Here is a 26,260-nt window from a genome sequence, read left to right as displayed (position 1 = left end):
CTCAGATTTCTTCTTTCACACACTTTACCAAACTCAGTCACCAGCTTCTGCAGTTTCTCACACGAATCAGCCACCAGCGCTGTATCATCAGCGAACAACAACTGACTCACTTCCCATGCTCTCTCATCCACAACAGACTGCATACTTGCCCCTCTTGCAAAAACCCTTGCATTCACCTCCCTAACAACCCCATCCATAAACAAATTAAACAACCATGGAGACATCACACACCCCTGCCACAAACCTACATTCACTGAGAACCACTCACTTTCCTCTCTTCCTACACGTACACATGCCTTACATCCTCAATAAAAACTTTTCACTGCCTCTAAAAACTTGCCTCCCACACCATATATTCTTAATACCATCCACAGAGCATCTCTATCAACTCTATCATATGCCTTCTCCACATCCATAAATGCTACATACAAATCCATTTGCTTTTCTAAGTATTTCTCACATACATTCTTCAAAGCAAACACCTGATCCACACATCCTCTACCACTTCTGAAACCACACTGCTCTTCCCCAATCTGATGCTCTGTACATGCCTTCACCCTCTCAATCAATACCCTCCCATATAATTTACCAGGAATACTCAACAAACTTATACCTCTGTAATTTGAGCACTCACTTTTATCCCCTTTGCCTTTGTACAATGGCACTATGCAAGCATTCCACCAATCCTCAGGCACCTCACCATGAGTCATACATACATTAAATAAACTTACCAACCAGTCAGCAATACAGTCACCCCCTTTTTTAATAAATTCCACTGCAATACCATCCAAACCTGTTGCCTTGCTGGCTTTCATCTTCCGCAAAGCTTTTACTACCTCTTCTCTGTTTACCAGATCATTTTCCCTAACCCTCTCACTTTGCACACCACCTCGACCAAAACACCCTATATCTGCCACTCTATCATCAAACACATTCAACAAACCTTCAAAGTACTCACTCCATCTCCTTCTCACATCACCACTACTTTTTATCATCTCTCCAATAGCCCCCTTCACTGAAGTTCCCATTTGTTCCCTTGTCTCACGCACTTTATTTACCTCCTTCCAAAACATCTTTTTATTCTCCCTGAAATTTAATGATATTCTCTCACCCCAACTTTCATTTGCCCTCTTTTTCACCTCTTGCACCTTTCTCTTGACCTCCTGCCTCTTTCTTTTATACATCTCCCAGTCATTTGCATTATTTTCTGGCAAAAATCGTCCAAATGCCTCTCTCTTCTCTTTCACTAATAATCTTACGTCTTTATCCCACCACTCACTACCCTTTCTAATCTGCCCACCTCCTACGCTTCTCATGACACAAGCATCTTTTGCGCAAGCCATCACTGCTTCCCTAAATACATTCCATTCCTCCCCCACTCCCCTTACGTCCTTTGTTCTCACCTTTTTCCATTCTGTACTCAGCATTTCCTGGTACTTCCTCACACAAGTCTCCTTCCCAAGCTCACTTACTCTCACCACTCTTTTCACCCCAACATTGCCTCTTCTTTTCTGAAAACCTCTACAAATCTTCACCTTCGCCTCCACAAGATAATGATCAGACATCCCTCCAGTTGCACCTCTCAGCACATTAACATCCAAAAGTCTCTCTTTCATGCGCCTATCAATTAGCACGTAATCCAATAACACTCTCTGGCCATCTCTCCTACTTAAATACGTATACTTATGTATATCTCTCTTAAACCAGATATTCCCAATCACCAGTCCTTTTTCAGCACATAAATGTACAAGCTCTTCACCATTTCCATTTACAACACTAAACACCCCATGTACACCAATTATTCCCTCAACTGCCACATTACTCACTTTTGCATTCAAATCACCAATCACTATAACCCGGTCTCGTGCATCAAAACTACTTTTACACTCGCTCAGCTGCTCCCAAAAGACTTGCCTCTTATGATCTTTCTTTTCATGCACAGGTGCATATGCACCAATAATCACCCATTTCTCTCCATCCACTTTTAGTTTTACCCATATCAATCTAGAGTTTACTTTCTTACACTCTAACACATATTCCCACCACTCCTGTTTCAGGCGTAGTGCTACTCTTTCCCTTGCTTTTGTCCTCTCACTAACCCCTGACTATACTCCCAAGACATTCCCAAACCACTCTTCCCCTTTACACTTGAGCTTCATTTCACTCAGAGCCAAAACATCCAGGTTCCTTTCCTCAAACATACTACCTATGTGTCCTTTTTTCTCATCTTGGTTACATCCATACAGATTTAGATACTCCAATCTGTGCCTTCGAGGAGGATGAGCACTCCCCGCTTGACTCCTTCTGTTTCCCCTTTTAGAAAGTTAAAATACAAGGAGGGGAGGGTTTCCAGCCCCCTGCTCCCATCCCCTTTAGTCGCCTTCTACGACACGTGAGGAATGCGTGGGAAGTATTTTTTCTCCCCTATCCCCAGGGATATATACTGTACGAAATGACATGCGAGTATGCTAGACCAAAACTATGGGTGATAGAGAAATTCAGAAAAGATATTGGATTCAGTTTGCAAAAATACATAAGAAACATTGTTTTACATAGGACAGAATTTTTGTTGAACATTATAATTCATAAATCTATCAGAGAGAGATATGTAGAAAGAATACACGGAAAATACAATTTATTTCATCATTCACTATGTATAAGATGAAAATTTTCAACATAAGTGATTGTGACTCCAGAAGCTAGGCATGATTTTTTTCCTATATTTTTGGGGAATTTTTGAATAAGCATTAGTTCATGCATTGGGTATGAATATACTGAAGAGCATCTCTGTAGAAGAATTTTATAAAACATAGTGCAGCTTAACTTATCTTTAATGTAATTTAAGTCAAAACTTTATACCATTAGCAATTGTGATTTCAAGAACTATGAATGTTTTTTTCTCTGTGTTTTCTGAATATGTAGATAGTTATTGATTCATGCATTAACCAACAACATACATAAAAATGAATGAATAATAGAATATACTATTAATCACCAAGTAAAAAAGTATATTGGAATTGAAAAATGAACGCAGCTGTAGAGGTACTAGACCCATGCTCAAGTTCATCCAGTGTTTTAACCTTTACCTATAAGTTAAAGGTATCCTTACCCTCTTAAAGTAGGGATACTTGATGGACACTTAGTGTACTGGTGAGTGGTACATGTGGGCATGTGTAGAATTATACAAATGGTGCATTATAAGTCTTTGTACAGTGAATGCGGGTAAAGAACTAGAGCAGTGAGCAGCATGGCAAGGGTAGCATCAATTTGGCATGAGTTATGTAGCGTTTGCAAAGAGGTTGATATGTGTAGCATCACTTTGGTGTGCCACAAGCCGGCAGGGCTGAATTTGTATCATGAATGCTCATGTTATGGTAACAAGATGTGATTACTTTGGGTATTCATACCATATCAAATGCGGTGCATCCAGTTGTGCTGTATCCTGTCCCATGAGTACTATGTTCCCTAAATTGCTATTGACCATATGTACATTCACCACTTGGAAATACTGGCTGGATCACCTGTAAAAAGTAAATTTATTACTTATCCATATATCTCTTTTTATCCTAGCCCTTATTTCCAAAGGAACGCATCCTCCCCAGGAAGGAAGTATCACAGAAAACATTTCCCTAGCTTGCTTCAAACCCACACCAAGGACATGTGTGTGAGAGGGATTTGCAGGTCAAAATTTTATGCAATTTGTCTTAGAACACCATTTTTCTTTCTGTCTTTCATATTTGTCTGCCAATTCCTGTGTTAGTGAGGTAGTGCCAGGAATGGCTGAAGGAGGGTCACATTTGCCCATGTTCATTCTCTATCTTTCAAGGAGTGCTTTGAAAGCACATTCCCCTGTCCACAACCAGGCTGTACTGACCTTTTCATGGTTTTCCCTGGCTGCTTCACATGCCCAGGTTCAGTCCACTGACATTAAGATGTCTCCTGTATGCCACATTTTTTTGGTTTACTCTATCCCATGCATGCCTTACACTCTCCTGTTAAACTCTCCTGGATGTTCAGGCCCTGACCACTCAAAATATTTTGTACTCCACATTTCCAGTTTGATTTCTCCTCCTTTTCTCCTCCACTTCTGATACATATATCCTCTTAGTCAACCTTTCCTCACTCATTCTCTCCATTTGTCAAAACTATTTCAGCACACCCTCTTCAGCTTTCTCAACCACACTCTTCATCTTACCCATTTAATACTTACTTGATCAAACCACCGCACACACCACATATAATCCTCAGCTCAGACATTTCATCTCCAACACATCCACCCTCCTCCATAATCCTAATCTACAGCCTATGCCTAAAACCCATTCAACATTGTTGGAATTAGAGTGCATTCAAACATGCCTAATTTTGTCCTGTAAGGTAAAGACCTCTCTTTCTTTGCATTCCTCAATGCTCCCAGAACTTTACTCCCTCAACCACTCTATGAAGCACTTCTGCTTCCATGAATTTATTCACTGCCACATTCATTCCTAGGTATCTAAAACAGCTCACTTTTTCCAGATATTCTCCATTCAAACTCACACTCCCACCTAACCTGCCCTTCTTCCCTGCTAAAACTAGTAACCTTGCCTTTATTCACATCTATTTTCAGCTTCCTCCTTTCAAACACAAACTCAGTCACCAATTTCTGCACATTCTCACTTGAATCTACCTCCATTCCTGGTTCATCAGCAAACATCAGCTGGCTCACTTCCATGGTTGTTCACCCCCTACAGACTGCATATTCACCCCATTCTCTAAGACCCTTGTGTTTACCTCCCTCACCACCCCATCCATACCAAATTAAACAGCCATGGTGACATCACACACCCCTGCCACAGATCAGCTTTCACTTGGAACTCTTACTCTACCCTTTTCCTACTCTTACACATGCCTTACATATTTGATAAACATTCTCACTGCTTCTGGTAGCTTTTATTCCTCACCATATATTCTTAAAACCTTCTATAAGGCATCTCAGTCAACCTTAACATATGTTTTGTCCAGACCATAAATGCCACACACAAATCCTTCTTTTACTCTTAAGTACCTCACACACACACTCTTCAAAGCAAACACCTAATCTGCATGTTCTCTATCACTCCAAAAACCACATTGTTCCTCCCCAGATTGATACTCTGTACATTTCTTCATCCTCTCACTCACCATTTGCCCATACAACTTACCATGTACATTCAGCAAACTCATACCTTTGTAGTTTGAATGCTAACCTTTGTTCTTGTTGCCTTTAAACATTGGCACTAAACATGCATTCCACCAATCCTGAGGTACCTTATCATGATCCATACATACACTGAAAATCCTAGCTGTCCAATCAACAACACTGTCACCCTCATTTTTAGGAAATGCAACTGCAGTACCATCGACTCCTGTGGCCTTGCCACATTTGATCTTAGGGCTTTCACTGCATCTTTTCTCTTTGCCAGACAGTTTTCCATAACCCTCTAACTTCGCATAGCTCCCCAACCCAGACACCCTACATCTTCCACCATATCATCAAACACATTCAACAGTCCTTCAAAATACTCAGTCCATCTTCTTTTTGCCTCATCACTACCCATAACCACTTCTTCATTTGTCCCTTTCACTGATGTTTCCATTTGTTCTCTTGTTTTTATCACACTATTAACCCCCTTCCACAACATATTATTCTCCCTGAAGTTTTTGATAATTGCTCATCTCAACTTTTATTTACCATGTTTTCAACATCTGTCCCTTCCTCTTGACCTCCTACCCTTTTCTCTTGTGCATCTCCTATTCATGTGCACTCCTGCTCTCTAAGTCCCACCCACACACCTATCCTTTTTCTTTCTCTCTCACGAATAACTTTACTTCATCATTTCACTACTCACTACCCTTTCTTACCAGCCCATTTCGTACCTTCTGCATGCCACACACTTCTCTTGCACATGCTAGCACTGCTTCCCTAGATATATCCTGTTCCTCGTCCACTTCCCTAGCTTCATTTACTTTCACCTTTTGCCTTTCTACAGCCAATCTCTCCTTGTATTTCTTCACATGTCTATTTTCCAAGTTCTCCTACTTTTATGACCCTATTCTCACTTTTCCAAAAACCCCTACCTTTCTTCACCATTGCTTCTAACAGGTTGAAGTTTTACTCATCCTTTCCCAGAACACCATGTCAGAAGAATTCTGCAGAGGCATACTATCTAATGGTTAAAGTTAGAATTGCATTTGATTACAAGGGCAGGGAGATGTTCAATAAACTCTGTACAATTTATACCTTGGAGGAGTATAAAAATCTAATGGAGAAAGTCTAGTGGAGTGCAGTGAATATTGTACTTGAAAAAAGTTCTGATTTATAAGGACAGTTGAATTTCTAAAGTTGTGGTAATGCTATGTATTGGAAAGTCATAGTGCCATACTGGTATTTTCTTCACTTGGTTCACAACTATCATCCACTAAACATTCACTGGGAGATGGTTGGTAATCACTTTGATATTGTATTTTGGTCTTATATTGAATAGGTTTATTCAGCAAGTTAATAAGCAGTGGTCCATACACCTTGTTCTTAAGTTTAGAAAGATTTATCAAAGTAAAATCTGACTTTGGAAAAGAAGAGTACATTCCACCAATAAACACAGTTATCAGTCAGGAAATTAAAATTGGGGTTGTATTTGAGTGATTTTATAGAGAAAAATATTGAGATGATATGTCCTTAGTATACTTAGGATTATCAGAAACAACCACAATATGTCCTTAGTATATATAGGATTATCAGAAACAACCACATTTATATATATGTAATCTTAAAGTCTAACAGGAAGGGAAGGCAATGAAACAGTTTTGACAAGAGTGTACTCTACTTGCCTTATTTTTTTTTTTTTTTTTGACATATTTAGTTTAAGGCTATTGCCGTAATAACTTATGGATAAAACAAATTATCAGTCTTAGCACATGATAGAAATGATTTAAAGGGGTGCTAAGGAAATATGATGACATTATGTTATCCAAGATTAATTAATAAAAGTAGGCAAGACATGGGATTAATCAACATAAAAGTTGAGAAATATCTCTAGAAATCAGTAGAACTCATGAAAACCTCTCCTTACTTTGCCATGGAGTTGAGATTTACCTACATTTCTGTGTAACAGTTGATATAAACCAACTACATTGTCATCTTCCTCCTTCTGCATGGTAAAGAATATTCACTAGAAGTGGTTGCATTTGGTGGGATGGGTTTGTGTGGAAGCAAACACAATTAGCATTCAAACTTCCAAAAACTGAATGGAATCATGAGACTAGAAAATCTCATCTTTTTCAGAAATCAAAAATAAGATAAAATTTGGCTGATAGGGATAGCTAGGTGGTGTTTTCTTAGGTTTTGTATTCATACAAGTATTATCCTCCCCTCTCGTTTTTTTTTTTTTTTTTTTTTTTTTTTTTTTTTTTCCCCAAAAGAAGGAACAGAGAAGAGGTCCAGGTGAGGATATCCCCTCAAAGGCCCAGTCCTCTGTTCTTAACGCTACCTCGCTATCGCGGGAAATGGCGAATAGTATGAAAAAAAAAAAAAAAAAAAAAAAAAAAAGAATTATTTATTTATTACACTTTGTCGCTGTCTCCTGCCTTAGCGAGGTAGCGCAAGGAAACAGACAAAAGAATGGCCCAACCTACCCACATACACATGTATATACATACACGTCCACACACGCACATATACATACCTGTACATCTCAACGTATACATACATTTATACACACACAGACATATACATATATACACATGTACATAATTCAAGTGTTTCACTTATTTTTTTTCACATTTTTTCCACATCAGGTTTTTTTTATTCATACAAGTGTTTCCCTTACTTTTTTCTCACATTTTTTCCACATCTTTTATTCATTAGAGTGTAGATATTTGAATTCATTACATTTCATCATTTCTCTTCTAAATTACTCCCACTGAGTGTTTGTAGTTAATTTATTTCTTCCATTGTCATAAGTTACTTTCTGTGATGTCCTCAAACTAATGTTTACTGTTTTTCCACTTCTTTGGTAAATTTTATTGTTGTTAACTTGTATGTATAATACTACTTTAAAGAAATATTTATTATTACCTAATTTGTTGTTAGTTGGTAAATAAACTATTTAGTGACAGTTACATGATGATAAGTATAGCACTGACTTTGTCAGCCATTAGGGTTTGTCTTATTTAAGGAAGATATGAACCTTAGGACATGGACCTTTAATCATTATAACTTAATTGCAGGGCAACCATGTGGGAGTGGTGATGAAGGTGAGCCAGGTCCACCAGGAATACAAGGACGGCCAGGTCAACAAGGGCTTCCTGGTGCCCGGGGTCGAAAAGGTGCCCCTGGAAAAATTGGTCTTCCAGGCTTGAGGGGATTGGATGGTGTACCAGGAGCTGCAGGTATTTTTTTTTCTTTGTTTTTTACAGTCTGTTATATCTAGGCAATGATGTAACCACAGTTCCACTGGCTATGATCTTTGTTTATACAACATTCTCATAAGCGGTAGTTTACATATGTTTCTCAATATATACTGTGTTGCCCTTTTTCATCCTGAGCTGTGCGTTCTTGTTGTTGAAATATATATGTGTGGAAGTCAGTATTAACATTTACAGTCTGAACCATGAGCTTCAGTAAGACAAGAAAAAGTTGGGAAAAATTTTCATTATAGAGGCAGCACAGCAATGACTTGTGGATTTGGAAGAAATGCAAATTGGTACTTTTTGCATTAATTAAAAGGGAATTAAAAAGGTGAGATACAGTGAAGTGAAATAATCTGGTGAAGAGAAGCAAAATGAGTGTCAGGAGAGCTGTAAAGCTCCGGAGATTTTATTTGTTTGATATGGTAGTTGAAATGACAGGATAAGGAAAAGGATTCATAACACTTATTTACCAAACTTTATGATTCTCAATCACCAATGACACTGCAAAGCAGCTCATAGTCATTGACAGCACCTTAGAAATACAATCCATAATACTCATATTATACAATTCTTACTACAACAGAATCAGTACATGCATACCGTCTTCTCAACCTGTACCTCCAAATATACTCGTCAACTACAAAATCTGTGCAGCACACCCAACGTATCTCTGTGGAGATTTCAGTGTCCACTATACCATTTGGATCTGTACTCCCACCCAAGATCCCTAAAGTGAATCACTCAGCCAACTGCAACCTCTCAGTATCCTCAACCTGTGGTACCAGCTAACCAGACTTCCAGCCCATCTCCTCCAGCACCCACCCTTGCCAGACATCACGTTCTGCTCACCAACCTGAAAGATATAGGCCACCTGGAGCACACTGTAGGAATTGTCCTCTGACCACCTACCCATCCACATAACACCCCACCTGGCCCTCCCGATCCATACAGGTTTCAAAGACACAAACTACAGGAAAGCAGACTAGTCAGCCTTCACACCTTACATAGAAATGAAGTAACAAAACCTCACTATAGATGATTTTATGCTGTCTAACACTTCACCAACATCTCTAACTTTGCCAGCAAAAAGCATATTCCACAAGGACATATTAAGAAAAATAACCCAGGCTCCTTACAAGTTACAAACATCATAAGACAAAGAAACCTCTTGAAACAGAACCAGTCAGTGTAAGTAGAAATCACAGAACAAATCCAAACTCCAAATAACACCATCACTAATGTAGTCACAGAAAGTAAAACTGAAAACTGGCAATTCTTTCACAGCACTGTGAACCACAAGACCCACCTCACCTAACTTTGGCACACATTAAAGAAGATCCACACTTATTGCGTTAATCCAGCTACCACTAATAAAGCACAACAGACCCATTCCAATGACATCATTTCTCCCAAAGGGCATGCAAACATACCCATGAGACATTACATACTTATCATTCTGAGGGCATTTAGTTTGTGTGATGCTTTTGTGTTGAGGTTATTGTCGTGGGAAGTGAATGTCATATGTATGTGTCACATATGATGCCTGGAATGGATGGTGTTTTGTTCAGTGGGAATGATTGTCCATTCAAAGTGACAGGAGGGTGTGAGCTGAATTCATGTCTATGTGAGGTAGAAGATTGATTGAAGACTTCTGTGGAGATGCAGATAATCTGTTCTTGGTGAGTCACTGTTTCACTTGTGTAATGTTATGCTGCAAGTTTGTTATTGCTACTGTGGCATCAGGTTGTTATGTGATTGTGAGGTCATGTGCATATGAATGGACCTTCCTTCATGTTGTGGTTTGATGAAGGTAATGGGAGCTCATGCAGGAAGAGATTAAAGAGGATTGGAGAAAGAAATGCTTCTTGGGGAACTCTGCTTAAAGTTTAAGTGTTTTAGAAATAAGCCATTGTGAGTAACTTTTGCACGGTGACTGGCTATGAAGTTGGCCAAACACTGTTAACTTTTGTTGTGTCTATTGCCACTAGTACTACATGGGGTGGAGACTACAGTTGGTTGAAGCCATCTTGAATATCTTGTGTGAGATCATGGGGTAGCATGGTGGTGGAGAGGTTGGGTGTGATACCATGCACAGGGGTCCCTGGCTTATGAATATCTTACAGTCATCCATACTTACAAACAAGCTATAAAAAGAAGACTATAATTCCTAGTCTGACATACAGTCATTACTCATACTTCTGAACCATAATGTACCTAATATGATGTTCTATTAACTAAGTTATAGGTGGCAATATGTGATAGAGTGTAAGAAAGCAAACTCTACATTGATATGGATAAACTGAAAGTGGATGGAGAGAGATGAGTGATTATTGGTGCCTATGCATCTGGTCTTGAGAAGAAAGATCATGAGAGGCAAGTGTTTTGGGAGCAGCTGAGTGAGTGTATTAGCAGCTTTGATGCACAAGACCGGGTTATAGTGATGGGTGATTTGAATGCAAAGGTAAGTAACGTGGAAGTTGAGGGTATAATTGGCGTACATGGGGTGTTCAGTGTTGTAAATGGAAATGTTAAAGAGCTTGTGGATTTGTGTGCTGAAAAAGGATTGGTGATTGGGAATACCTGGTTTAAAAAGATATATATATATATTTTATTTTTCTATTTTGCTTTGTCGCTGTCTCCCGCACCTGCGAGGTAGCGCAAGGAAACAGACAAAAGAAATGGCCCAACCCACCCCCATACACATGCACACACACATACGTCCACACACGCAAACATACACACCCACACATCCCAACGTGCACACATATATACACACACAGACACACACATATACACACATGCACACAATTCACACTGTCTGCCCCTACTCACCCCCATCGCCACCCCGCCACAATAACATCCCCCTCCCCCCTCATGTGCGTGAGGCAGTGCCAGGAAAAGACAACAAAGGCCCCATTCGCTCACACTCAGTCTCCAGCTGTCATGCAATAATGCCCGAAATCACAGCTCCCTTTCCACATCCAGGCCCCACAGAACTTTCCATGGTTTACCCCAGACGCTTCACATCCCCTGATTCAATCCACTGACAGCCTGTCGACCCTGGTATACCACATTGATCCAATTCACTCTATTCCTCGCCCACCTTTCACCCTCCTGCATGTTCAGGCCCCGATCACTCAAAATCTTTTTCACTCCATCTTTCCACCTCCAATTTGGTCTCCCACTTCTCCTCGTTCCCTCCACCTCCGACACATATATCCTCTTGGTCCTCTTTAGGGAAGCAGTGATGGCTTGCGCAAAAGATGCTTGTGGCATGAGAAGCGTGGGAGGTGGGTTGATTAAAAAGGGTAGTGAGTGGTGGGATGAAGAAGTAAGATTATTAGTGAAAGAGAAGAGAGAGGCATTTGGACGATTCTTGTAGGGAAAAAATGCAAATGAGTGGGAGATGTATAAAAGAAAGAGGCAGGAGGTCAAGAGAAAGGTGCAAAAGGTGAAAAAGAGGGCAAATGAGAGTTGGGGTGAGAGAGTATCATTAAATTTTAAGGAGAATAAAAACATGTTTTGGAAGGAGGTAAAGAAAGTGCGTAAGACAAGAGAGCAAATGGGAACTTCAGTGAAGGGGGCTAATGGGGAGGTGATAACAAGTAGTGGTGATGTAAGAAGGAGATGGAGTGAGTATTTTGAAGGTTTGTTGAATGTGTTTGATGATGGAGTGGCAGATATAGGGAGTTTTGGTCGAGGTGGTGTGCAAAGTGAGAGGGTTAGGGAAAATGATTTGGTAAACGGAGAAGAGGTAGTAAAAGCCTTGCAGAAGATGAAAGCCAGCAAGGCAGCAGGTTTGGATGGTATTGCAGTGGAATTTATTAAAAAAGGGGGTGACTGTATTGTTGACTGGTTGGTAAGGTTATTTAATGTATGTATGATTCATGGTGAGGTGCCTGAGGATTGGCGGAACGCATGCATAGTGCCATTGGTAAATTATATGGGAGGGTATTGATTGAGAGGGTGAAAGCATGTACAGAGCATCAGATTGGGGAAGAGCAGTGTGGATTCAGAAGTGGTAGAGGATGTGTGGATCAGGTGTTTGCTTTGAAGAATGTATATGAGAAATACTTAGAAAAGCAAATGGATTTGTATGTACCATTTATGGATCTGGAGAAGGCATATAATAGAGTTGATAGAGATGCTCTGTGGAAGGTATTAAGAATATATGGTGTGGGAGGCAAGTTGTTAGAAGCAGTGAAAAGTTTTTATCGAGGATGTAAGGCATGTATACGTGTAGGAAGAGAGGAAAGTGATTGGTTCTCATTGAATGTAGGTTTGCGGCAGGGGAGTGTGATGTCTCCAAGGTTGTTTAATTTGTTTATGGATGGGGTTGTTAGGGAGGTGAATGCAAGAGTTTTGGAAAGAGGGGCAAGTATGCAGTCTGTTGGGGATGAGAGAGCTTGGGAAGTGAGTCAGTTGCTGTTCGCTGATGATACAGCGCTGGTGGCTGATTCATGTGAGAAACTGCAGAAGCTGGTGACTGAGTTTGGTAAAGTGTGTGAAAGAAGAAAGTTAAGAGTAAATGTGAATAAGAGCAAGGTTATTAGGTACAGTAGGGTTGAGGGTCAAGGCAATTGGGAGGTAAGTTTGAATGGAGAAAAACTGGAGGAAGTAAAGTGTTTTAGATATCTGGGAGTGGATCTGACAGCGGATGGAACCATGGAAGCGGAAGTGAATCATATGGTGGGGGAGGGGGCGAAAATCCTGGGAGCCTTGAAGAATGTGTGGAAGTTGAGAACATTATCTCGGAAAGCAAAAATGGGTATGTTTGAAGGAATAGTGGTTCCAGCAATGTTGTATGGTTGTGAGGCGTGGGCTATGGATAGAGTTGTGCGCAGGAGGATGGATGTGCTGGAAATGAGATGTTTGAGGACAATATGTAGTGTGAGGTGGTTTGATCGAGTAAGTAATGTAAGGGTAAGAGAGATGTGTGGAAATAAGAAGAGCATGGTTGAGAGAGCAGAAGAGGGTGTTTTGAAATGGTTTGGGCACATGGAGAGAATGAGTGAGGAAAGATTGACCAAGAGGATATATGTGTCGGAGGTGGAGGGAACGAGGAGAAGTGGGAGACCAAATTGGAGGTGGAAAGATGGAGTGAAAAAGATTTTGTGTGATCGGGGCCTGAACATGCAGGAGGGTGAAAGGCGGGCAAGGAATAGAGTGAATTGGATCGATGTGGTATACCAGGGTCGACATACTGTCAATGGATTAAATCAGGGCATGTGAAGCGTCTGGGGTAATGGAAAGTTCTGTCGGACCTGGATGTGGAAAGGGAGCTGTGGTTGCGGGCATTATTGCATGACAGCTAGAGACTGAGTGTGAACGAATGGGGCCTTTGTTGTCTTTTCCTAGCGCTACCTCGCACACATGAAGGGGGAGGGGGATGTTATTCCATGTTTGGCGAGGTGGCGATGGGAATGAATAAGGGCAGACAGTGTTAATTGTGTGCATGGGTATATATGTATGTGTCTGTGTGTGTATATATATGTGTACATTGAGATGTATAGGTATGTATATTTGCGTGTGTGGACGTGTATGTATATACATTGTGTATGGGGGTGGGTTGGGCCATTTCTTTCGTCTGTTTCCTTGCGCTACCTTGCAAACGTGGGAGACAGCGACAAAGGGGGCCAGGTGAGGTTATTCCCTCAAAGGCCCAGTCCTCTGCTCTTAATGCTACCTCGCTAATGCGGGAAATGGCGAATAGTATGAAAAAAAAAATATATATATATATATATATATATATATATATATATATATATATATATATATATATATATATTTTTTTTGCTTTATCGGTCTCCCGCATTTGCGAGGTAGCGCAAGGAAACAGACGAAAGAAATGGCCCAACCCACCACATACACATGTATATACATACGTCCACACACGCAAATATACATACCTACACAGCTTTCCATGGTTTACCCCAGACGCTTCACATGCCCTGATTCAATCCACTGATAGCACGTCAACCCCGGTATACCACACCGATCCAATTCACTCTATTCCTTGCCCTCCTTTCACCCTCCTGCATGTTCAGGCCCCGATCACTCAAAATCTTTTTCACTCCATCTTTCCACCTCCAATTTGGTCTCCCACTTCTCCTCGTTCCCTCCACCTCCGACACATATATCCTCTTGGTCAATCTTTCCTCACTCATTCTCTCCATGTGCCCAAACCATTTCAAAACACCCTCTTCTGCTCTCTCAACCACGCTCTTTTTATTTCCACACATCTCTCTTACCCTTACGTTACTTACTCGATCAAACCACCTCACACCACACATTGTCCTCAAACATCTCATTTCCAGCACGTCCATCCTCCTGCGCTTAACTCTATCCATAGCCCACGCCTCGCAACCATACAACATTGTTGGAACCACTATTCCTTCAAACATAGCCATTTTTGCTTTCCGAGATAATGTTCTCGACTTCCACACATTCTTCAAGGCTCCCAGGATTTTCGCCCCCTCCTCCACCCTATGATCCACTTCCACTTCCATGGTTCCATCTGCTGCCAGATCCACTCCCAGATATCTAAAACACTTTACTTCCTCCAGTTTTTCTCCATTCAAACTTACCTCCCAATTGACTTGACCCTCAACCCTACTGTACCTAATTACCTTGCTCTTATTCACATTTAGAAGCAGTGAAAAGTTTTTATCGAGGATGTAAGGCATGTGTACGTGTAGGAAGAGAGGAAAGTGACTGGTTCTCAGTGAATGTAGGTTTGCGGCAGGGGTGTGTGATGTCTCCATGGTTGTTTAATTTGTTTATGGATGGGGTTGTTAGGGAGATGAATGCAAGAGTTTTGGAAAGAGGGGCAAGTATGAAGTCTTTTGGGGATGAGAGAGCTTGGGAAGTGAGTCAGTTGTTGTTCGATGGTATATATTTGCTTTCCGAGATAAAATATATATATATATATATATATATATATATATATATATCCCTGGGGATAGGGGAGAAAGAATACTTCCCACGTATTCCCTGCGTGTTGTAGAAGGCGACTAAAAGGGAAAGGAGCGGAGGGCTGGAATTCTTCCCCTCTCATTTTCTTTTTAATTTTCCAAAGGAGAAGGGGGCTGGGTGAGGATGTTTCCTCAGAGGCCCAGTCCTCTGTTCTTAACGCTACCTCACTGAGGCGGGAAATGGCGAATAGTATGAAAGAAAAGATTTTATTTTTTGTCGCTGTCTCCCGCGTTTGCGAGATAGCGCAAGGAAACAGACGAAAGAAATGGCCCAACCCACCCCCATACACATGTATATACATACGTCCACACACGCAAATATCCGTACCTACACAGCTTTCCATGGTTTACCCCAGACGCTTCACATGCCCTGATTCAATCCACTGACAGCACGTCAACCCCGGTATACCACATCGATCCAATTCACTCTATTCCTTGCCCTCCTTTCACCCTCCTGCATGTTCAGGCCCTGATCACACAAAATCTTTTTCACTCCATCTTTCCACCTCCAATATGGTCTTCCACTTCTCCTCGTTCCCTCCACCTCCGACACATATATCCTCTTGGTCAATCTTTCCTCACTCATTCTCTCCATGTGCCCAAACCATTTCAAAACACCCTCTTCTGCTCTCTCAACCACGCTCTTTTTATTTCCACACATCTGTCTTACCCTTACGTTATTTACTCGATCAAACCACCTCACACCACACATTGTCCTCAAACATCTCATTTCCAGCACATCCATCCTCCTGTGTACAAGAATGTAGGTTTGCGGCAGGGGTGTGTGATGTCTCCATGGTTGTTTAATTTGTTTATGGATGGGGTTGTTAGGGAGGTAAATGCAAGAGTTTTGGAAAGAGGGGCAAGTATGAAGTCTGTTGGGGATGAGAGAGCTTGGGAAGTGAGTCAGTTGTTGTTCGCTGATGATACAGCGCTGGTGGCTGATTCATGTGAGAAACTGCAGAAGCTGGTGACTGAGTTTGGAAAAGTGTGTGGAAGAAGAAAGTTAAGAGTAAATGTGAATAAGAGCAAGGTTATTAGGTACAGTAGGGTTGAGGGTCAAGTCAATTGGGAGGTGAGTTTGAATGGAGAAAAACTGGAGGAAGTGAAGTGTTTTAGATATCTGGGAGTGGATCTGGCAGCGGATGGAACCATGGAAGCGAAAGTGGATCATAGGGTGGGGGAGGGGGCGAAAATCATGGGGGCCTTGAAGAATGTGTGGAAGTTGAGAACATTATCTCGGAAAGCAAAAATGGGTATGTTTGAAGGAATAGTGGTTCCAACAATGTTGTATGGTTGCGAGGCGTGGGCTATGGATAGAGTTGTGCGCAGGAGGATGGATGTGCTGGAAATGAGATGTTTGAGGACAATGTGTGGTGTGAGATGGTTTGATCGAGTGAGTAACGTAAGGGTGAGAGAGATGTGTGGAAATAAAAAGAGTGTGGTTGAGAGAGCAGAAGAGGGTGTTTTGAAGTGGTTTGGGCACATGGAGAGGATGAGTGAGGAAAGATTGACCAAGAGGATATATGTGTCGGAGGTGGAGGGAACAAGGAGAAGAGGGAGACCAAATTGGAGGTGGAAAGATGGAGTGAAAAAGATTTTGTGTGATCGGGGCCTGAGCATGCAGGAGGGTGAAAGGAGGGCAAGGAATAGAGTGAATTGGAGCGATGTGGTATACCGGGGTTGACGTGCTGTCAGTGGATTGAAGCAGGGCATGTGAAGCGTCTGGGGTAAACCATGGAAAGCTGTGTAGGTATGTATATTTGCATGTGTGGACGTATGTATATACATGTGTATGGGGGGGGGTTGGGCCATTTCTTTCATCTGTTTCCTTGCGCTACCTCGCAAACGCGGGAGACAGCGACAAAGTATAATAAAAAAAAAAATATATATATATATATATATATATATATATATATATATATATATATATATATATATATATATATATATATATATATATATATATATATATGTGTGTGTGTGTGTGTGTGTGTATGTGTGTATATACCGGGGTCGATGTGCTGTCAATGGATTGAACCAGGGCATGTGAAGCGTCTGGGGTAAACCATGGAAAGATCTGTGGGGCCTGGATGTGGAAAGAGCTGTGGTTTCGGTGCATTATACATGACATCTAGAGACTGATTGTGAACGAATGTGGCCTTTGTTGTCTTTTCCTAGTGCTACCTCGCGCACATGTCGGGGAGGGGGATGTTATTTCATGTGTGGGGGGGTGGCAATGGGAATGAATAAAGGCAGACAGTATGAATTTTGTACATGTGTATATATGTATATGTCTATATATGTATATATATGTATACATTGAGATGTATAGGTATGCATATTTGCATGTGTGGACATGCATGTATATACATGTGTATGTGGGTGGGTTGGGCCATTCTTGCGTCTGTTTCCTTGCGCTACCTCGCAAAAGCGGGAGACAGCAACAAAATAGAATATAATGATAATATAATAATATATTCATTATATTTTATTTATTATACTTTGTTGCTGTCTCCTGCATTATCGATGTAGCACAAGGAAACAGACAAAAGAATGGCCCAACCCACCCACGTACACATGTATATACATTCACGTCCACACACGCACATATACATACCTATACATTTCACTGTATACATACATATACATACACAGACATATACATACACATGTACATAATTCATACTTGCCTTTATTGATTCCCATCGCCACCTCGCCATACATGAAATGACGACCCCCCTCCGCCCACACGCGTGCAAGGTAGCGCTAGGAAAAGACAACAAAGGCCACATTCATTCACACTCAGTCTCTAACTGTCATGTATAATGCACCAAAACCACAGCTCTCTTTCCACATCCAGGCCCCACTAAACTTTCCATTGTTTACCCTCGACACTTCACATGCCCTAGTTCAATCCATTGACAGTACGACAACCCCAGTATACCACATCGTTCCAATGCATTCTATTCCTTGCATGCCTTTCACCCTCCTGCATGTTCAGGCCCTGATCGCTCAAAATCTTTTTCACTCCACCCTTCCAACTCCAATTTGGTCTCCCACTTCTCCTCGTTTCCTCCACCTCTGACACGTATATCCTCTTTGTCAATCTTTCCTCACTCATTCTCTCCATATGACCAAACCATTTCAAAACACCCTCTTCCGCTCTCTCAATCACACTCTTTTTATTACCAGCTATCTCTCTTACCCTTTCATTACCTATTCGATCAAACCATCTCACACCACATATTGTCCTCAAACATCTCATTTGCATCACATCCACCCTTCTCCACACAACCCTATCTATAGCCCATTCCTTGCAAGCATATAACATTGTTGGAACCATTATTCCTTCAAACATACCCATTTTTGCTCTCTGAGATAACGTTCTTGCCTTCCACATTTTTCCATGCTCCTAGTACCTTTTCCCCCTCTTTTACCCTGTGATTCACTTCTGCTTCCATGGGTCCATCCGCTGCTAAATCCACTCCCAGATATCTAAAACTCTTCACTTCCTCCAGTTTTTCTCCATTGAAACCTACCTTCTAAGTTACTTGTCCCTCAACCTTACTAAACCTAATAACCTTGCTCTTATTCGCTTATACTCTCAGCTTTCTTCTTTCACACACTACCAAACTCAGTCACCAACTTTTGCAGTTTCTCTCTCGAATCAGCCACCAGTGCTGGATCATCAGTGAACAACAACTGACTCACTTCCCAAGCCCTCTCATCCACAACAGACTGCATGCTTTCCCCTCTCTCCAAAACTCTTGCATTCACCTCCCTAACAACCCCATCCATACACAAATTAAACAACCATGGAGACATCATGCACCCCTGCCGCAAACCAACATTTACTGTGAACCAATCACTTTTCTCTCTTCCTATTTGTACATATGCCTTACATCCTTGGTAAAATCTTTTCAATGCTTCCAGCAACTTACCTCCCACAACATATACTCTTATTACCTTCCACAGAGCATCTCTATCATATGCCTTCTCCAGATCCATGAATGTTACATACAAATCCATTTGTTTTTCTAAGTATTTACATACAAATTCATTTGTTTTCCTAAGTATTTCTCACATACATTCTTCAAAGCAAACTCCTGATCCACATATCCTCTACCACTTAAACCACACTGCACTTCCCCAATCTGATGCTCTGTGCATGCGTTTACCCTGTCAGTCAATACCCTCCCATATGATTTCCTAGGAATACTCATCAAACTTACACCTCTGTAATTTGAACACTCACCTTTATTCTCTTTGCCTTTGTACAATGGCATTATGCATATTTCCACATATTTCCTGTGTGTCGTAGAAGGCAACTAAAAGGAGAGGGAGTGGGGGGGCTGGAAATTCTGCCCTCCAGTTTTTACTCCTCCAAAAGAAGGAACAGAGAAGGGAACAAAGTGAGGATTTTCCCATGTAGGCTCAGTCCACTGTTTGTATAACTACCTCGCTAACACGGGAAATGGCGAATGTGTATGAAAAAATATTTATATTCTTTTAAACATGAATGACTTACAACTTTGAATTACAGCATTTAAAGTGACTGCTAATACATCCTTTCAAATCAAGGATAAGCTTTGGCTGTATTCTAGAAGGTATTATCAACTATTTGATATTTTTGAGTGTTGGATGGAATGACAGCAGACACAGAAAAGACTTAGGTTGCTTGCAGTGTAGCTTTCCTGCAAGAACATAGAAGTAGCCATCAGAGGAACCATCAGAGCAGCATTCATAGTAAAAACAGGCAACCAAATTCCCTGGCTTAAAGTGTGGTAGTCAAGTCCAGTTCTGGATGCACTGTTGGAAGGCAACCCTCTGTAATTGCTTGACCCTAGGATACTCCATATCTGCAATATCCTTCCCACAACCAGTTTCATCAATAAGACAGCAGGAATCTGGGACTTTTGTGCCATTGCTGAATGTCATTGCAAACCAATCTTTGTAGTTTGCTGTACCAAAGCTGTTCATCTCCATTTGTGTCTCATCCCATGACTGGGTACTATATCAGACAAATTGGAGCTATGATCTGCTTCTGTTGTCCCCTTGGAGTTACCCATGTAGATGCTCATTGCTTGGCCATGTATGATATGTTTCTGGTAAATTAATGCTCTCGCAGCAATTGCTGAGACTACCATCACCAGCAGTAGGGAGAGGCACATTTTGAATGCTTGTGGCTTAGGAGCTAAAATAGCAATAGCCCCAACTGTGCAAGTGGCCATGATTACAACTCCTTATACCAAAATCATGCCTGCTGCAATCCATAGTCAACCAGACACCCATGGTGGGAGATAAGCCACATAAGGTGTCAGTAAACTTGCACCCATTTAGGATACTGCTATACCAGTACCAGCCAGGATAATAAAGGCAGCAAATGCTATGTACTTAGCAACAACCATGTTGGTCAGCTGATTGCCTTCTCTTCTATCAGTATTTGCTGAAATCCTAAGGACATCTTTTATCAACTAATCCATAGATGGAGACATGGGAGAAATGTATGGTTACCACAGTGTAGATGAGTGATTTTCTACTGAGTATGATTATTTTCAGTTTTGAAAAATCATCTATTTTTTTGCAGAAAATATTATTTTAGGGGTCGAACACATTTACCATTCTTGTGAACCAAAACCTACATTTTGCAGAAAGTATTAGATTTGCATATTTATTTACACTTCAAGCTCTCTTGAAACATTTACATATCAAACCATTCCAAGGTAGATAGATTCATTGTTGAATTTAATTGATTATTCTGAAAAATGTCAATGTTTGGAAATAACCATGTATTCTTGAATTTTCAAGACCATAGATACTCTTCCATTTCTTCTCAGAAACATTTGGATAGTGTGGGGCTTCATTTCTTAGAAAGAAAGAGATCTTTGAAATATTAGACATCATTGGCTACTTGTAAATATGCACTTCTAAGCCTTTAAATACTTATTACTATTAATATTGATATTTTAGGTCAAAGTGCAATGATTGCAGGTACATCTGGAAGGCATGGGAGAAAAGGAGAAGAAGGTGATCTGCTTCCAGGGCCAGTGGTCAAGGGTCGACGAGGAAGTGACGGGATCCCAGGATCTCATGGTATCAAGGGCTTACAAGGTGATAGAGGACTTGATGGAGCCACGGGAAGATCAGGAAGACAGGTAAGATTGTTTTTTATTGATATGTAGAGTGAATTGGAATGATGTAGTATACCAGCATTAATGTACTGTTGATGGACTGAACCAGGGCATGTGAAACATCTGGGCTAAACCATAGAAAGGTCTGTGGGGACTGGATGTGGACAGGTTGCAGTAGTTTTGATGCATTACATATGACAGCCAGAGACTGAGTGTGAATGAATGTGGCCTTTATTGTCTGCTTTCCTGCCGCTACCTTGCTGAAGCAGAGTGCAGCGATGCTGTTTCCTGTGGGGCATAGTGGCACTGGGAATAGATTCCAGGCAAGCAAGTATGAATATGTACATGTATACATATATGTATATGTGTGTGTATATGTATGTATGTTTATATATATGTATATATATGTATATTTTTTATTATATATTTATTCACTTATTTTGCTTTGTCGCTGTCCCCCGCGTTTGCGAGGTAGCGCAAGTAAACAGACGAAAGAAATGGCCCAACCCACCCCCATACACATGTATATACATACACGTCCACACACGCAAATATACATACCTATACATCTCAATGTACACATATATATATATACACACACAGACATATACATATATATACACATGTACATAATTCATACTGTCTGCCTTTTATTCATTCTTATCGCCACCTCGCCACACATGGAATAACATCCCCCTCCCCCCTCATGTGTGCGAGGTAGTGCTAGGAAAAGACAACAAAGGCCCCATGCGTTCACACTCAGTCTCTAGCTGTCATGTAATAATGCCCGAAACCACAGCTCCCTTTCCACATCCAGGCCCCACACAACTTTCCATGGTTTACCCCAGACGCTTCACATGCCCTGATTCAATCCATTGACAGCACGTTGACCCCGGTATACCACATCGATCCAATTCACTCTATTCCTTGCTCACCTTTCACCCTCCTGCATGTTCAGACTCGATCACTCAAAATCTTTTTCACTCCATCTTTCCACCTCCAATTTGGTCTCCCACTTCTCCTCGTTCCCTCCACCTCCGACACATATATCCTCTTGGTCAATCTTTCCTCACTCATTCTCTCCATGTGCCCAAACCATTTCAAAACACCCTCTTCTGCTCTCTCAACCACGCTCTTTTTATTTCCACACATCTCTCTTACCCTTACATTACTTACTCGATCAAACCACCTCACGCCACATATTGTCCTCAAACATCACAATTCCAGCATATCCACCCTCCTCCGCACAACTCTATCTATAGCCCACACCTCGCAACCATATAACATTGTTGGAACCACTATTCCTTCAAGCATAGCCATTTTTGCTTTCGGAGATAATGTTCTTGACTTCCACACATTCTTCAAGGCTCCCAGGATTTTCGCCCCCTCCCCCACCCTATGATTTACTTCCGCTTCCATGGTTCCATCTGCTGCCAGATCCACTCCCAGATATCTAAAACTCTTTACTTCCTCCAGTTTTTCTCCATTCAAACTTACCTCCCAATTGACTTGACCCTCAACCCCACTGCACCTAATAACCTTGCTCTTATTCACATTTACTCTTAACTTTCTTCTTTCACACACTTTACCAAACTCAGTCACCAGCTTCTGCAGTTTCTCACATGAATCAGCCACCAGCGCTGTATCATCAGCGAACAACAACTGACTCACTTCCCAAGCTCTCTCATATATATATATATATATATATATATATATTTATATATATATATATATATATATATATATATATATATATATATATATATATATATATATATATAAAGCATTTATGGATCTGGAGAAGGCATATGATAGAGTTGATAGAGATGCTCTGTGGAAGGTATTAAGAATATATGGTGTGGGAGGAAAGTTGTTAGAAGCAGTGAAAAGTTTTTATCGAGGATGTAAGGCATGTGTACGTGTAGGAAAAGAGGAAAGTGATTGGTTCTCAGTGAATGTAGGTTTGCGGCAGGGGTGTGTGATGTCTCCATGGTTGTTTAATTTGTTTATGGATGGGGTTGTTAGGGAGGTAAATGCAAGAGTTTTGGAAAGAGGGGCAAGTATGAAGTCTGTTGGGGATGAGAGAGCTTGGGAAGTGAGTCAGTTGTTGTTCGCTGATGATACAGCGCTGGTGGCTGATTCATGTGAGAAACTGCAGAAGCTGGTGACTGAGTTTGGTAAAGTGTGTGGAAGAAGAAAGTTAAGAGTAAATGTGAATAAGAGCAAGGTCATTAGGTACAGTAGGGTTGAGGGTCAAGTCAATTGTGAGGTGAGTTTGAATGGAGAAAAACTGGAGGAAGTGAAGTGTTTTAGATATCTGGGAGTGGATCTGGCAGCGGATGGAACCATGGAAGCGGAAGTGGATCATAGGGTGGGGGAGGGGGCGAAAATTCTGGGGGCCTTGAAAAATGTGTGGAAGTCGAGAACATTATCTCGGAAAGCAAAAATGGGTATGTTTGAAGGAATAGTGGTTCCAACAATGTTGTATGGTTGCGAGGCGTGGGCTATGGATAGAGTTGTGCGCAGGAGGATGGATGTGCTGGAAATGAGATGTTTGAGGACAATGTGTGGTGTGAGGTGGTTTGATCGAGTGAGTAACGTAAGGGTAAGAGAGATGTGTGGAAATAAAAAGAGCGTGGTTGAGAGAGCAGAAGAGGGTGTTTTGAAGTGGTTTGGGCACATGGAGAGAATGAGTGAGGAAAGACTGACCAAGAGGATATATGTGTCGGAGGTGGAGGGAACGAGGAGAAGAGGGAGACCAAATTGGAGGTGGAAAGATGGAGTGAAAAAGATTTTGTGTGATCGGGGCCTGAACATGCAGGAGGGTGAAAGGAGGGCAAGGAATAGAGTGAATTGGAGCGATGTGGTATACCGGGGTTGACGTGCTGTCAGTGGATTAAATCAAGGCATGTGAAGCGTCTGGGGTAAACCATGGAAAGCTGTGTAGGTATGTATATTTGCGTGTGTGGACGTATGTATATACATGTGTATGGGGGGAGGTTGGGCCATTTCTTTCGTCTGTTTCCTTGCGCTACCTCGCAAACGCGGGAGACAGCGACAAAGTATAATAAATTAATATAAATAATATATATATATATATATATATATATATATATATATATATATATATATATATATATATATATATATATATATACACACAGACATATATACACATGTACATACTTCATCCTTGCCGTCTTTATTCATTCCCATTGCCACCCCACCACATCTGAAATGACTCCCTCCTCCCCCAAAACGTGCACAAGGTAGTGCTAGGAAAGGACAACAAAGGCCACATTCATTCACACTCAGTCTCTAGCTGTCATGTATAATGCACTGAAACCACAGCTCCCTTTCCACATCCAGGCTCCACAAAACTTTCCATGGTTTACCCCAGATGCTTCACATGCCCTGGTTCAATCCACTGACAGCACGTCCACTCCAGTATACAACATCGTTCCAGTTCACTCTATTCCTTGCATGCCTTACACCCTCCTGCATGTTCAGGCCCCAATCGCTTAAAATCTTTTTTGCTCCATCCTTCCACCTCCTATTTGGTCTCCCACTTCTCCTCGTTCTGTCCACCCCTGACACATATAGCCTCTTTGTCAATCCTTCCTCACACATTCCAGAGAGGGGCAAGTATGCAGTCTGTTGTGAACGAGAGAGCTTGGGAAGTGAGTCAGTTGTTGTTTGCTGATGATACAGCGCTGGTGGCTGATTCAGGTGAGAAACTGCAGAAGTTGGTGATTGAGTTTGATAAAGTGTGTGAAAGAAGAAAGCTGAGAGTAATTGTGAGTAAGAGCAAGGTTATTAGGTTCAGTAGGGTTGAGGGATAAGTTGTTTGGGAGATAAGTTTGAATGGAGAAAAACTGGAGGAAGTGAAGTGTTTTAGATATCTGGGAATGGATTTAGCAGTGGATGGAACCATGAAAGCAGAAGTGAGTCTCAGGGTGAGGGAGGGGGCGAAGGTTCTGGAGGTGTTGAGGAATGTGTGGAAGGCAAGAACGTTATCTCGGAGAGCAAAAATGGGTACGTTTGAAGGAATAGTGGTTCCAACAATGCTATATGGGTGTGAGGCATGGCCTATAGATAGGGTTGTGCGGAGGAGGGTGGATGTGTTGGAAATAAAATGTTTGAGGACAATATGTGGTGTGAGGTGGCTTGATTAAGTAATGAAAGGGTAATTGAGATGTGTGGTAATAAAAGGAGTGTGGTTGAGAGAGCAGAAAAGGGTGTATTGAAATGATTTGGTCACATGGAGAGAATGAGTTAGAAGATTGACGAAGAGGATATATGTGTCAGAGGTGAAGGGAATGAGAAGTGAGAGACCAAATTGTAGGTGGAAGGATAGAGTGAAAAAGATTTTGTGCGATTGGGGCCTGGACATACAGGAAAGTGAAAGGTGTGCAAGGAATAGAGTGAATTGGAATAACATGGTATACCGGGGTCAACGTGCTTTCAATGGATTGAACCAGGGCTTGTGAAACGTCTGGGGGAAACCAAAACCATGGAAAGTTTTGTGGGGCCTGGATGTGGAAAAGGAGCTGTGGTTTCGGAGCATTACACATGACAGCTAGAGACTGAATGTGAACAAATGTGGCATTGTTGCCTTTTCCTAGTGCTGCCTTGCACATGCGGGGGGAGGGGGGGTGCCATTTCATGTGTGGTGGGTCGGCGTCGGGAATGGATGACGGCAGCATGTATGAATATGTACATGAG

General features: G+C 41.4%; 1 protein-coding gene and 1 pseudogene across 1 annotated transcript in view; one reads left to right on the top strand and one right to left on the bottom strand.

Moving 5' to 3' along the window:
- The window catches only part of LOC139751519 (uncharacterized), a 302,420-nt gene that overhangs the window by 92,769 nt on the left and 183,391 nt on the right, over positions 1–26,260 (top strand). The window contains exons 10-11 of the mRNA XM_071667018.1: positions 8,245–8,406; positions 21,396–21,559. Of these exons, the coding sequence (XP_071523119.1) occupies positions 8,245–8,406; positions 21,396–21,559 (326 nt within the window). The remainder of the gene's footprint in view (positions 1–8,244; positions 8,407–21,395; positions 21,560–26,260) is intronic.
- LOC139751522 (uncharacterized) lies at positions 19,862–20,925 on the bottom strand (annotated as a pseudogene).

The sequence above is a fragment of the Panulirus ornatus genome, chromosome 11 (assembly GCF_036320965.1).
Source record: "Panulirus ornatus isolate Po-2019 chromosome 11, ASM3632096v1, whole genome shotgun sequence".
Taxonomy (NCBI): Eukaryota; Metazoa; Arthropoda; class Malacostraca; order Decapoda; family Palinuridae; genus Panulirus; species Panulirus ornatus.
Note: the sequence above shows the minus strand (reverse complement) of the source record. Positions and strands in the feature narration are given on the sequence as shown.